Source organism: Crocodylus siamensis, chromosome 4, assembly GCF_052110815.1.
Source record: "Crocodylus siamensis isolate JL-2025a chromosome 4, ASM5211081v1, whole genome shotgun sequence".
Lineage (NCBI taxonomy): Eukaryota > Metazoa > Chordata > Crocodylia > Crocodylidae > Crocodylus > Crocodylus siamensis.
The window spans coordinates 137,580,063-137,593,215 of NC_143398.1; the positions used below are offsets into that span (position 1 = coordinate 137,580,063).

Below are 13,153 nucleotides of genomic sequence, written 5' to 3' on the forward strand. Positions count from 1 at the left end.
TGTTAATGTTTTTGTTAAAGTAAGCATTCATATAGCAAAGTCACCAGAGATTATTCAGATGCAAGATTCTGTAAACCCAGTCTTTACTTCCATTGAAGTCAGTGGTAAGATTCCTACCACCTTCAGTGCCAATGGTCCTATAATTATATTGGCTTTACTCATTTGGAATGAGATGCAACGTCCTTTGAGGTCAATCAAGTTAATGAATCAAGTCTGTGAACTTCATCATATTTTAAAGTTTAAATCTAAATTCAAAAGGCTTACAACATCGATGACAACATCTGTCACAGTGAAACTCATTTCCCACGGAATACCTTGCAGTTTGTTATTCATTATGACATTCAACCAAAGCAGGGATGAACTAACCATTTACTTCTGACACAACTGCCTCGTGGGGACAGCAGAGAAATTGGACTCCAGAAAATAACCAGACAAAATATTCCTGGGTAAGATCCTTAAAAATTTTCTTTAATTGATGCCAAGTATGAACAGATGATCAAGTGACAGAAGCAAGAAAAATTGCATAGATGAAAACTATGCACTTTAAATAGGTTAGAAACTCATCACATTAGATGTCCTGAAACTGACAAATCAAACTAGCTAATTACCAAAAGTAAAACGAGCAGTAATGTAACAGTGAGGTACATACTTGACTCAAAGTGTACGCAGTTTGTAAACTGTGGAAATAAAGAGAGCTATCTCAGCTTAAATGGCTTGTTGCCCTGATGGTGCACTTTATATGAACACTATTCAGTTTCTATATTTAACATTGGTAATACGTGATCTTTAAAATCAGAGGTATGTCAGAAAGTCCTTATACAGTTCTACCTACAGCGGTAATTTACACATTTTCAAACCAATGCAATGAAAAGAAAAAGTGGTTTACATGTCATGGAAAGGAAAATATATATATATAATTTTAAGAAGGTATAGGTATAAGGGTTTTTTGCTGAAGTCATAAAAATATTATTTTTACTTTTGTACAAAAGTAAAATATACATTTGATTCCAATTACATTGTAGAAATGTCATTGAAACAATAACAGTAATTAACGACTAATGCACCTGAAGGAATTTAATGCAACATATACTCACTTAGTTATCAGAGAGAACATAAAGGGAAAGGGATATATTTTTATAGCCTTGGATAATATTCACTAGACTCTGAAAACAGGTGAAATGAACAGAGCTACACAGATACAAATAGGATATTTTCAAACAATTCTTAATTAAGACCTCAGCTTCATTTTATTTCTTTAAAAAATATCAAGGTATAGTATGCCTTGATAATACAAACTGCTGGCCTTTTTTGTGTATACTTCACCTGCAAGGAAGAAAAAGTTACAATACCCTGAAGTTTTATGATGGTGATAAATACTAACACTTCTGATGAAGCTAGGATGCTGAAAGACAACATTTGCTATTCCTAAATTTAAAAAAAATCTTCACCTGACAAAACTGTTGAAATGCAGATTCCTGTTTTAGGCAATTCCAAAAAAAAGTCTGTTTTGTAGTTTCCATTCTTTATAATAATGTCGCGCAATTGCTAAAGACAGCTTGCCAATTCTACCTAGCCTCATGACTAAAAATGGTGAATCACAATTTGGAACCAATTCTGTATTTCCTATTAACCCAAAATTACCATGGAAATCAATGGAAATATTAAGCATGGAAAAAATATGAAATCAGGCCCTTCCTGAGTAAGCACCTAGAATCTGTGATATAACTCTTTTCTGCTTTCTGCATGAAATAAACCCTGACTGTCATCCTGCTAAATAGAAGTAGTCAATTTAAAGTCAAAGGAAGGATAATACATTAAGCATGTTTCTAAATAAGACTTTCCAGCCTGCTTTATTAAACCATATTATTTTTCCTTTTCCCCTTCCCAAAATGTGACTATTTCAATTATAACACAATGCACAGATATACATGAAAGATATTCTGCATTGCCCAAAGACTGAGATATTAAATGGTGAAACTGGCCCTCAGTGCCTTACATTTAAAACATGTTATGCTTTATATTTCTCTTGTGTTCCAGCTGTATCAGAGAAGCAAACACTCTGTACATTCATTTAATTAAACAATTGTCCCCTAGCCAAAACTCAAGGAGAACAAAGTTGCCATTGGTTCATTCATCTATTTATCCAATGCCATCCCTAATTAATTATATATAACTGATTTCCTAAGAAGATCCTGATCTGATCCTTGAAATTTCTCCTTGGGCAAAATTGCTACTTCAGCCAACAGGACTTTTGCTTAAGTTGGGACTGTAGAGTTGGGCACAGTCTTCTAACCTTCAAATATTTACAGATGTATTTAACTTTGTGTATAAGAATACAGTTGAAGACACACATATTTACAAGAATGTGTGACCAGAAGTTAATTACCCTGGGTCATATTCATCCCTAACTCTGACGCTAAAATCAGGGGGTTGATTCACTTTTTCATCACGCCTGTATAAATCAGAAGTAAATCAACAAAGTCAAAGGAGTTGCACTAGAGGCAACTGGGTTGAGCCAGCAAGAGCTTGTCTACAATACAGCACAGTAAGCTCTGGGGTGAATTTACAACAACACATGAATTACTCCACATTAACTCCTTGTGTTGAGTGCTTGCTCCACTTTTAAAGTGGGATAAGTGGCCTTGCACTTCGTGCAGGCAAGGGGCTTATCTATATGAAGTCACTGAAGATAATTAATTGGAATTAACTTTTAAAGTAGATAAGTCAAACAACTTTAAATCCCTCCACGGACACTCATATTCAGAATAGGAGCGGTCTAAATTCAAGTTAGCTTGCTTCAGTTCCAAACTGAACTAGGAGACATACAATGAAATTATTAGGAAGAAGGTTTAAAATTAGCAAAAGGAATTTTTTCATGCTGCACATGATTAACTTGCAGAACTCATTACCACATTTCACCAGGTTCAAAAGAAGATTAGACAAATTCATACAGAATAAATCTAGGAGCAGATATTAAACATTATTGTAAAAGGTTCAACCTTCAGATTAGGACTAGCTTCTAAATGCTGGAAGCTGTAGGGAGAGAGGGGCAAGGAATAGATCAGTGTGGACAGGTCATGCATAAAAACTCTTACTCAGCATCTGCTCTTTGCCATGGTGAGAGGTAAGCGACAGGGCTGGAGGGACCTGTGGCCTGACCCAGTGTGGTACTTGTGCTCTTCATGAACCTAATTAAAAATTAAAACTTCAATTCTGGATACAAGCATCACATAGGTTTTTAAACAGTTTTAATTCACTGCCAACTCATACCATTAATTAATCTGAATGAACTTTTCTGACTGTCCCAATGGAGAAAAGTCTTGCAGTTTTAACTGGGAGTTAGTCTGGAGTAGCTAGTGCCCACTAACCACTCTGTGCAGACAAGCCCTGCAGAGATCCGATTCATTGACTTCAGCTGAGTTACATGACAGAGAAATCTGGTAGCACTTTTTCTCTTTTTTTTGGTAACATTTTTCATTCCATTGGTTCTTCTAATAAGGAAGATGACTGCCCCCCAGACCCTTCCCTCCACCACCATTTTTTAGGTGAGTTATGGTTCTCTGGCACACCATAGATTTATGATTATAATTTCAGCAACAGCTGATAATTCAGACAACTCTGACACAGCCTGGTCTCCCTAAACCACCCTATTGAACTAAGGCATCTTCCTTTCCTTTAGGAAAATGATAAATTGGCCATCAGGCCATTTTTTCCAGTCCTCTTCCACAGGAGTAAACAATCATTTTGAGCTTGAGCCATCCACCAAAAGAAATACAGTAGAAAACAAAATGTAAAAAAGAAAAATACATTTATTGGTAAGAACAGGCAGTTGTTAAGTGCACCTTCAGGCCTACAAAGACATTTCAGCACATTTAGTGCAAGGGGTAAGAGCTTTTTTGTCAAACTTGCCAGAAACACATGCCTATGCTACATGAGGTTAAATCCCTGTACTCCATATTTATTAGTTCCTTTGTAATGAGCTATAAATGGGTAAGCAACATTCAGACTCCCCAAGCCACCCCACCCTGATTCACCCAAGCCCCTGCCAAATAAGAACCACTGCATGCACTTGTCTCTTTACACATGCAGAATAATCAGTCTGTTAGTTAAACTAAGATGCGGACCCCCAACTGCTATAGAAACCAAGTTACCAAAGTGAGGCCTCATCTCTCAGGTGCGACTTTCTGATCATCAGTCCCACAGCACTGAACTGATTATTGCTGTTTTTAATGGAGTGCAGCATTCAAGTCAGTTTCAACATGGGAAGTTGTATCCTAGAATTCAGAGTTTGGAAAGATCAGGACCACCAGATTTTAATTTTTGGTGGGACAGGTGTGTCGTGGGGGGTGTGAAGAGATAGGGGCCAGGAAAGAAGCTTGATGTCATCTACCTGGAGAACTGAATGCCCTGTTTTACCAGACATTTTGCAGCTGTTTTGAGTGGAGAGGTTCCCTCTGTCCTTGATCACTTTCCCATCATTAAAGATTCACAGATGCCAAACAAGCGAGAAGTCAAGTCTTTCTGTAAACCCAGCAGGTCGGGCTTGTGCGTTAACTGCAGAGTGAATTTTTTTAGACCATAAATGTCTCACTATATACATATATATAGACAGATAGATAGATATAAGATGGGAGTGGGGGAAAGGGGTCTGTACAGTGTGGAAGGGAGAGGGGTTTCGACAGCAGATGGCCACATGCTAAGTGCATAATGAAGATTCTCAACTTGGTCCTTTAGAAAAATAAAGATTAGTGCCTACGTTGGTCAGGATGGAAAGCTGTCGTCTTCCTGGACCTAGCAGTCAAGGCTTGCATATTGCAGAAGATGCCTTCTCCCAGCAGTGCTTCCTTCCACAGATCAGGGTGGGAGCAAGGAAAGGAGGTGGGACTGAATGGGAAAGGATTCCTTGAAGGACCTGTATTGGATTTAAGATCTGAAAGGTTCCTGAGGGAGTGTGGGGGAAAGGGGAGGGAGGAAGGGGTAGATGCTCAACTGGGAAATGGGGAGCCTCTCTCTCACCTACCTCTTGGGAAGTCCAAGAGAAAAAAATGTGCAGCCCTCCAGTCTGGTTGCCTGCCTGGTGGATGCTGCAGTAAGTGATGGTCTTTAGTTCCTCATGTTCTGCCATTCTGGGGCAGGCTGCCCAAGAGCCATCTCGGGGGAAGGAAAGGCAAAAACGATGAGGGCGGCAATGTCTATAAACCATCTGGGGAAATTCTGAGTCTTGCATAAACACGATTGTGACTTATTTGGCAGAGGCAAAACGCTGAGCCCCGCAGCATTGCGCTGCCAAGGGAAGGAAGGTGTCCATGGGCGCTGGTGGTCATTGCCCTCCTCTTCTCTGTCTGTCTGTCTGTCTGTCACACACACACACACACACACACACACACACACACACACACACACACACACACACACACACTTGCTCTCTCTCTGCATGCCATGCCTGGGAGCACCATGAAACAATCCTGATTGTGTGGTGGTATCTTGCCCCTTCCTTCACTACGTCTGATTGGCTCTATTCGTGGAGGCACTTCCAGCAAATCAGTGAATAAAGGATAAAAAGGCACTAAGCAACTACCTAAATCAATCTGTTGAGTCTCTTCAGTGAGTTCTAGAGAAGTACAAAAGTCTATAGAGCTCAAATCATGATGGCAAAAGAAAACCAGCCGCTGCAATTTGGATGCATACGATAGATACATTTCATTTACATTCAGAGAATGCACCAAAAGACATGCATCGGCACCTCTGCAGCTAGGAAGGATAGTGCTTCTTAGGTGTTGTTATATATAACTTGACTTCTTAATTTTCCTTATAGTTTTCCCTTTAAGGGATGGGATATGTTCCTTTCTGACCATGCCTGGAGAGAAGCCAACACATTTCCCTGAATGATGCAGGAAAAGCATCAGATCTCTCTAGTCAGTCCCTTTGTGCCCTCAATCTAACAAGTGCTTTTTAAAAAATATTCTTATTATTACTGAATTCATGCATTAATTAATTCAAGTTACACCTTAATCAAGTAGGCCATAATGCTGAATATTTGAACATGCTTTGATCTCCAAAAGTTATTGTTCCCATTTGACTAACATATGCACTTAAATACAGTACTTTAAATTACTAATCAAATATTTAATAAATTAAGGAGTGCACTTTTGGTGAATGCAAATCAAAAATAAAAGAAAGAAAACAAAAAAGAAAACAAAAACCAAAAAGGACTATATTTAGAAGATTCGGTTCAAACGAAAGCTTATCCCCTATTGTCTGAGGTAACTTTTCAGGCATGCGATTACAAAATAAATAGTATCAAATTCAAACATGCATATATTAAACTCCATTGTGCTATCTTGCAACACAGGGTGAAAAATTTTGCATCCAGTTCTGGAGGGCAGGGGAGATAAAGGGAGAAAAGTGTGTTTAACCATCTGCAGTTAAGAAAACTTAGCAGCATTGCAGATGTTTTGTCCGTTATTTTCCTTATAGAATAATAATTTGTCTGCATTAAGGGTACAAACAGCCAAAACACCGGGCTTAAGTTTATTCATAATAAGGTGCTGTGTGGATCTGTAGAGCAGAACTACATAATTCCTCGCAAAGGAGGATGGGAAATATACACTTCTTGAGCAAAATAGCAGCAGATGCTTGCTGCATGTCTCTACTGAACTTTTTATTGGATGTACTTTTTTGGATGCATTGTGCAGTTTTGCAGAAATTTTGTTTTTTACTGGAATCCATGCATGTCACTAAAAACTGTCTTTTGCTGTAAAAATAATTTAAATGAACAAAAAAAAAAAAATTAGGAAAAAAAGTTGAGGTTTAGAAGCATATGACTTACAACTAGACTAGTTCAAATAATTATCATTGTTAACCAGTTGGAAAATACCATTTGTAAAAGAAACAGAACATTATCTCTTTCATGGATCCTGAAAGCTTCTTTATCGCTGAGCAAAAATTCGCAATGCAACAATGCATTTACGAGGTAAATAAAGCATTCAAAGACTATTAGTAAAGCATCTACAAAGTGTGACCATGTCACTTAAAGTCTTCAAGCTGTGAGTGGGGTTTATTTTTCATTTTGTTTTATTTTTGCTTTTTTTTTTACACATCAGTCAGCAACTTGTTTTTATTAACGCAGTTTTGGTTGGCTACGGTGCAGTTGCCAGTTCTGAGATTAGCCTCTCTAAAATTGTCTATGCTATTATTCATATCCTCTTCGATTTCCATGTACTCAGATTTGCTGATTGTGGAAGAACTACGGCAACTGAGATCACTGTCAGATGCTAAATTGGGGGAGCTAACATGAAGTAACTGAGCCTGTTCTTCCCCTTCTGTTTCTCGGTGGTAGAAGTAGTTGAAGTTGGATACGATGACAGGTACAGGCAGGGCAATTGTCAGCACACCAGCGATGGCACACAAGGAGCCTACGATTTTGCCTCCAATTGTCACAGGGTACATGTCACCATAGCCCACAGTGGTCATGGATACCACTGCCCACCAGAAAGCATCGGGGATACTTGAGAAATGAGAGTCAGGTTCTTCAGCCTCAGCAAAAAACACCGCGCTGGAGAACAAGATCACCCCAATGAAGAGGAAGAAGATTAGTAAACCTAGCTCTCTCATACTGGCTTTGAGGGTCTGTCCCAAAATCTGGAGGCCCTTAGAATGCCGGGAGAGTTTGAAGATTCTAAAGACTCTTACCAGTCTGATGACTCGCAGAATAGCCAGAGAGGTGGCCTGCTCCCCTTTTTGGGTTCCTTCTTGTTCAGCCATCTCAGTTCCCAGGGTGATGAAGTAGGGGATGATGGCCACTATGTCAATGAAGTTCATGATGTTCTTGAAGAACTCAGCTTTGCTCGGACAAGCAAAGAAGCGCACCACCAGCTCGAAGGAAAACCAGATGATGCACAAGGTCTCCACGATGAAGAAGGGGTCGGTGAAAATGTTGGACTTGTAGATCACGGTGGTGTTGTCAATGCGGTGCAGGGTCCCTGTGAAGTCTTTGTCCTCCTTCAGATCCGGTAAAGTCTCTAGACAGAAGATCACTATGGAGATGAGGATCACCATGACAGAGATTATTGCAATGACCCTGGCTGGCCCGGAGCTCTCTGGATACTCAAAGAGGAGCCACACTTGGCGCTGGTATTCCTTCTCAGGCAAGGGTCTCTCCTCCTCCTTGATGAACCCTTCGTCTTCCCGGAATTTCTCCATGGCTTCCTCACCCAGCTCGTAGAACTTGATCTCCTCAGAGAACATGTCTAGAGGCACGTTGACCGGCCTGCGGAGCCGGCCTCCAGACTGGTAGTAATAGAGGATAGCATCAAAGCTAGGCCGGTTGCGGTCAAAGAAGTACTCATTGCGCAAGGGGTCGAAATACCGCATGCGCTTTTTGGGGTTGCCCAGCAGCGTGTTGGGAAACTGGGCTAGGGTCTTCAGTTGGGTCTCAAAGCGCAACCCAGCAATGTTTATCACAACCCTCTCACAGCACTCATGGTCGTCATGGGCACCTGGTTGGTAGCTGTCTTGGGGGTGGCCAGGCAGGGCAGAGGTCTCATCCACGTTGTCTCCAGCCATGACAGTCATGGTGGCACAAGTGATGGTGGGGAGGTATGCGAGGGTTAGAGGGACACCCTGGAGGCGGTGGGAGGGAGACAGGGGTCTGAGGCAGAGAGCGCCAAGGCAAGGGAGGGAAACCTCAGAAAGCCTAGAGGTGGATGGTGGAGCTGGGATTGAGGGCTCTAGTGGGGGGGCAGAAACCAAGGATCAGGGAGGGAAAACCCTGGAGAGGGAAGGGAAAGATGGATGAGGGGAAAGGGGGATGAGGGGGAGAAATGCAGAGTGGGCAGAGGGGAGGGAAGGGCGAGGGGTCCCTGCCACACACCCCAGGCCGAGCTCCCCTCCCCAGCCCTTGCCTTTGGCCTTTAACTCGACGCTGCTCCTCCGCTCCCCGCCTCCACCATGGCTGCGGCCGGCGCTGAGTTGCCACCAAAAGCAAGACACCAAGGGAGGCCGGGATGTGCCGACTCAGCACTTTCCACTGCCTCTTCCTGCGGCCCCCTCCGGCTCCCGCTCCTCCTCTTCGGCTGCGTGTGTGCGCAGTGCTGGGGAAGGGGCAAAGCTCGCTCCGGGGCAGGCGGCGGAGGCTGCAGGGGAGGGGAAAAGTCCATAAAAACACACACGCGACGCGCTCGGGGGCAGCAAGGAGCATCGCGCTGTGTGCGCGTCGCGTCTCCCTGCTCTGAGGGGAAGGGGGCAGCTGAGGAGAGCCCCAGCGCCCACTGGAGCCTCCCGGGGCTGGGCTGCTGGCCGGGCCACGAGACTCCCTCCCTGGGGACAGGGTGCAGAGGGAAGGGGAGAGCATGGGACCCCCCCCCCATCTGTGCAGCAGCTGCAGGGACTCGGGTAAGGAGGGGTGGAAGGGACCACAGGAGCGCACCTAGCCCGGCCCTGCTCCCAGCGGGACCATCCCCGAGTGCAGCGTGTGTGCGTGTGTGTGGTGTCCCACTACATAACTCTGTATGTGCAAGAGATCCTAATACATAACTGTGTGTGTGTGTAAGATCCCACTACAGAAGTGTGTGTGTCAGATCCGAGTACATTAGTCGGTGTGTGATCCCAGTACATCACCGTGTGTCTGTGTGTGATCCCAGTACATAACTGTACATAGTTAACATAGTACCAGTACATACAACTGTGTGTGTATGTATGTGTGTGTGTGAGTGATCCCGGCACATAATTGTGTATGTTGTGTGTGTCATCCCAGTACGTAATTGTGTGTGCGTGTGATCCCAGTACATAATAACGGTATGTATAGGCAGGTGTGTGTGTGATCCCAGTACTTAACGGGGTGTGTGTGTGTGAGGGGGGAGAAGAAAGTGAAGGAAAAGGCCAGGCTGGGTGGGCGAGCGCAGCCCGGGCTCTGTCTTACCTGCTCCGGGCCAGTCGCAGGGCTGGGAGCCCCTGCCGGAATGCGTCAAGTCGCCTCGTCTTGCAGCATCCAAAAAAGCGCAGCGGCAGGAGCAAGCAAACTCCCCCCCACCCTCCTCGCCTCCCCTCCCCTCCTCCCACCCCCCTGCGCCCCTCTCAATAATACGGTGATCGCTTTACAGCGCTGCCTGCGAGATGCTGAAATATTCATAGCCCGGCTCCGGCTGCATCGCCAGCGAGCGAGCGGGGAGGAGGCGGAGGCGGAGGCGGAGGATGCGGGAAGAAAGTCCCTTGTCCGCAGGGCCGGAGCGAGGAGCGGCGAGGCAGGAGGGAGCCCGGCACTAGGCTGCGGCGGGCGGCGAGGAGCAAAGCCGCAGCCCGCGCAGCCGCTGCATCCCCGGAGCAGCCCTTGGCTCGCCCTGGCGACGGCAGCAGCAGCAGGAGGAGGAGGCAGGAGCGGGGCGCGTGTGGCAGAGGCGAGGGAGCTGCTGAATGCACGAGAGCCGGGAGCGGGCTCGAGCCATTTCTGGGCGCTGCAGTCTCAGCAGAAACCTGAGAGCTGCTTGGTGCAGATCGCGGGGGGTTGCACGCTCCCCGCCGGGGGGGGCGCTGGCAACACGCGTGACCTTCCCCGGGGGCCGCCCGTGGCCCGCAGCCGGGCCCGACGCAATGCAGCGCCTGGCTCGCCCCCTCCCGCCCTCAGCTGGCAGGGCTGGGGGGGCAGCTGCAGGAGCACCAAGGCGGGACTCCCCCCCCCCCGGGGAGCAGAGGGGCCGCGCAGGGGATGTGCCTCGCTCTGTGACTCCCCACACTGCACCTCTGGAGGTCAAACCCCCTCCTCCCCCGCGGGCTCTGCTCGGCTGAACTCATCCCCCGCCACACGTGGAGGTGAGTGGAGGAGCTCGGCCGGCTGGGGCAAACACGGGGGGGCTCAGGGCAGCGCCTGCAGAGTGGCCCCGGCCCCGGCCCCGGCCCGGCGCGGCTGCGCCCAGGCGCGGGGCTCCGGCAGCCTCCGGGTGCTGCGCCCGCCAACCCCGCGCTGCGGCCGCTCTGCTGCGCCTGCCCTCGCCTCAGCCCGCCCCGGGGCTGCCCCCTCTGCCACGCACACGCACACTCCCTTCTTACACACACAGAGCCCCTTCATACTCACACCCGCTGTCCTCTCTCTCTTTCTCTCTCTCTCTTACACACACACACACTTGTACACACACACAGCCTCTCACAAACTGTCCCTCACACACACACTCACACAGTCCCTCTTACATTCACACACACTGCCCCCCTTCACACACTGTCCCTCTTACACTCTCCCTCACACACACACTCCCTTCTTATACACACAGAGCCTTTTTACACTCACACACAGTCCTCTCTCTCACACACACACTTCCTTCTTATACACACACTGTATCTCTTACACAAACTGTCCCTCACTCACATGCACACACTCACACTCATCTTCTTAAACACACACAGCCCCTCTTACACGCACACACACATTATCCCTCCTCCCCCCGCTTGCTCTCTCGCTCTCTCTCTCTCTCTCTCTCTCTCTCTCACACACACACACACACACACACACACACACACACACACACACCAGGTGTGCCCCTGGGCCCTGCAGTGGAGGGGACCAGGGCTGCCCAGGAAAGGAGGGAGGAGCGAGGCTGCAGGCAGTGTGTAGCAGAGCACCATGGCCTGCGCTCCTTGCCCTGTCACATCCCATCCCTGGGACAGCAGAGGGAGAAGCCCTGTCATGTCATCACCTCCCTCCTCCCACCTGAGCGGTGTCACTCCCCTAGGCCCAGTGTAGAGATGCCTCCTGCCCACTTCATGGAGCACCAGAGGCCCCAAGCTGAGCCGGGGGAGGGGAGGGGGTCACTCCCCCTCCTCCTGCCACCGTTACTGGATGAAGAAGTGTAATTGGAAGCACTTGGAGTTAGTTAATTCCCGGCCAAGGTTTAACAGCCCTAGCTTGGCTGGTGTTTCACTGCATAAACTATTAAGTTCATTTAAGGTTGCCACCTTGGCAGTGTAAAAATACCTGATCACATGGCCCTGCGGACCTTTGCTTTCCTTCCTTTGTCTTCCTCCTAGAGCAGGCAGCCTTTTTGAGTCTAGCATCACTTTGCCCCTGTCTCTGCTGGCTTGCGCTGTGCTAAACAACTTTATCAGGAACCCACCAAGCAAGCTAATCCAGCATGAGGCGGTGTTCAGGGATCCCATATTCTCCCCACCACGAGACAGCAAAAGGAAGATCCCTCTCTGCAGCAAGCAGTTTATCCCCCAGACAGGGGATGGGATGATTCTACCTTCCCAGAAGGGAGGGTGGAGATCATCTACTCCAGTGGTCCTCAACCTTTTGTGTACCAGGATCCATTTGTAAGCATCAATGGCCAGTCCTCATCCAGTGCCCCCCACCCCCACTCCCACAATGTGTAGGCGGGGGTAGGTGGAAGTTTACCAGCCTGCAGTGGAAAATCCATGGTTTCCCATGTTTTTCTGCTTTAAAGGAGAATCCATTTTTAAAATTGGTTTGTGACCCTTTCATACTTTCTTGTGACCCACTTTTGGGCCGTGTTGAGAAACACTATAATCTACTACCAACCCTTCACTAATGGTCTTTACTTGTAAGTGACAGTAGTGCCTGGTAACTTCTATATATTGTTTTAGTTCCCCTGAGAGTCCTGATGGCAGACCAGGATGGCATGGTGCTGGGGGCTGAACCAACAGAAAATGAAAGAGCAGAAGGCTGTTCAGTGCTCTATATAAATTCTGCTGTGCCACTAGGTTCAACCTCCTCTTACCATTGTGAATTCCATGCTCTGATGTTTCTCTGTCCAGAGCTGTCTCCAAGATATACCAGGAACAATATATTCAATACATTGGATTATTATTGCATTAAGTTTGCCAGATTCCAACCTTTGCATGAATAACTCAGGCATATTGCCCCTCATGGCTGCAAAAGCTGGACAGTTCAACATACATATTCACAGCTTCACAGAAGTTTAGGGCTGGAAAGGACCTAGTGAGATCACCAGTCCAGCCCCCCTGCTTGAACAACAGCTCTGTAAACGTGGCATTTGGTAGACCCCCCTATCTTGTCCATAGACTTTTTTGTCCATAGTCTTTTATTTATACACACACACACATATTTAATGACCATTATGCTGGTTAGGTTGCATTGCTGCAGGTAGTTAAGTTTTTTTATACAGCGACAAAAAAGGCAGAAGGT

General features: G+C 46.5%; 1 protein-coding gene across 4 annotated transcripts in view; it reads right to left on the reverse strand.

Annotated features, from left to right (window-relative positions):
* The window catches only part of KCNA1 (potassium voltage-gated channel subfamily A member 1), a 43,891-nt gene extending 33,842 nt beyond the window's left edge, over window positions 1-10,049 (reverse strand). Inside the window, exons 1-3 of one of the 4 annotated variants that reach the window (XR_016441918.1) lie at window positions 9,920-10,049; window positions 5,021-9,134; window positions 448-4,912 (exon numbers count right to left, since the gene is read on the reverse strand). Coding sequence is in view for 1 of the 4 variants with exons in the window: in XM_090043884.1 (XP_089900010.1) it covers window positions 7,093-8,574 (1,482 nt within the window). In the remaining 3 variants the exon portion in view is untranslated. Of the gene's footprint in view, window positions 1-447; window positions 9,135-9,919 lie in introns of those variants that run through there. The other 3 variants (XR_016441917.1, XR_016441919.1, XM_090043884.1) reach the window with 3 other exon arrangements.
* Window positions 10,050-13,153: the final 3,104 nt, after the last annotated feature.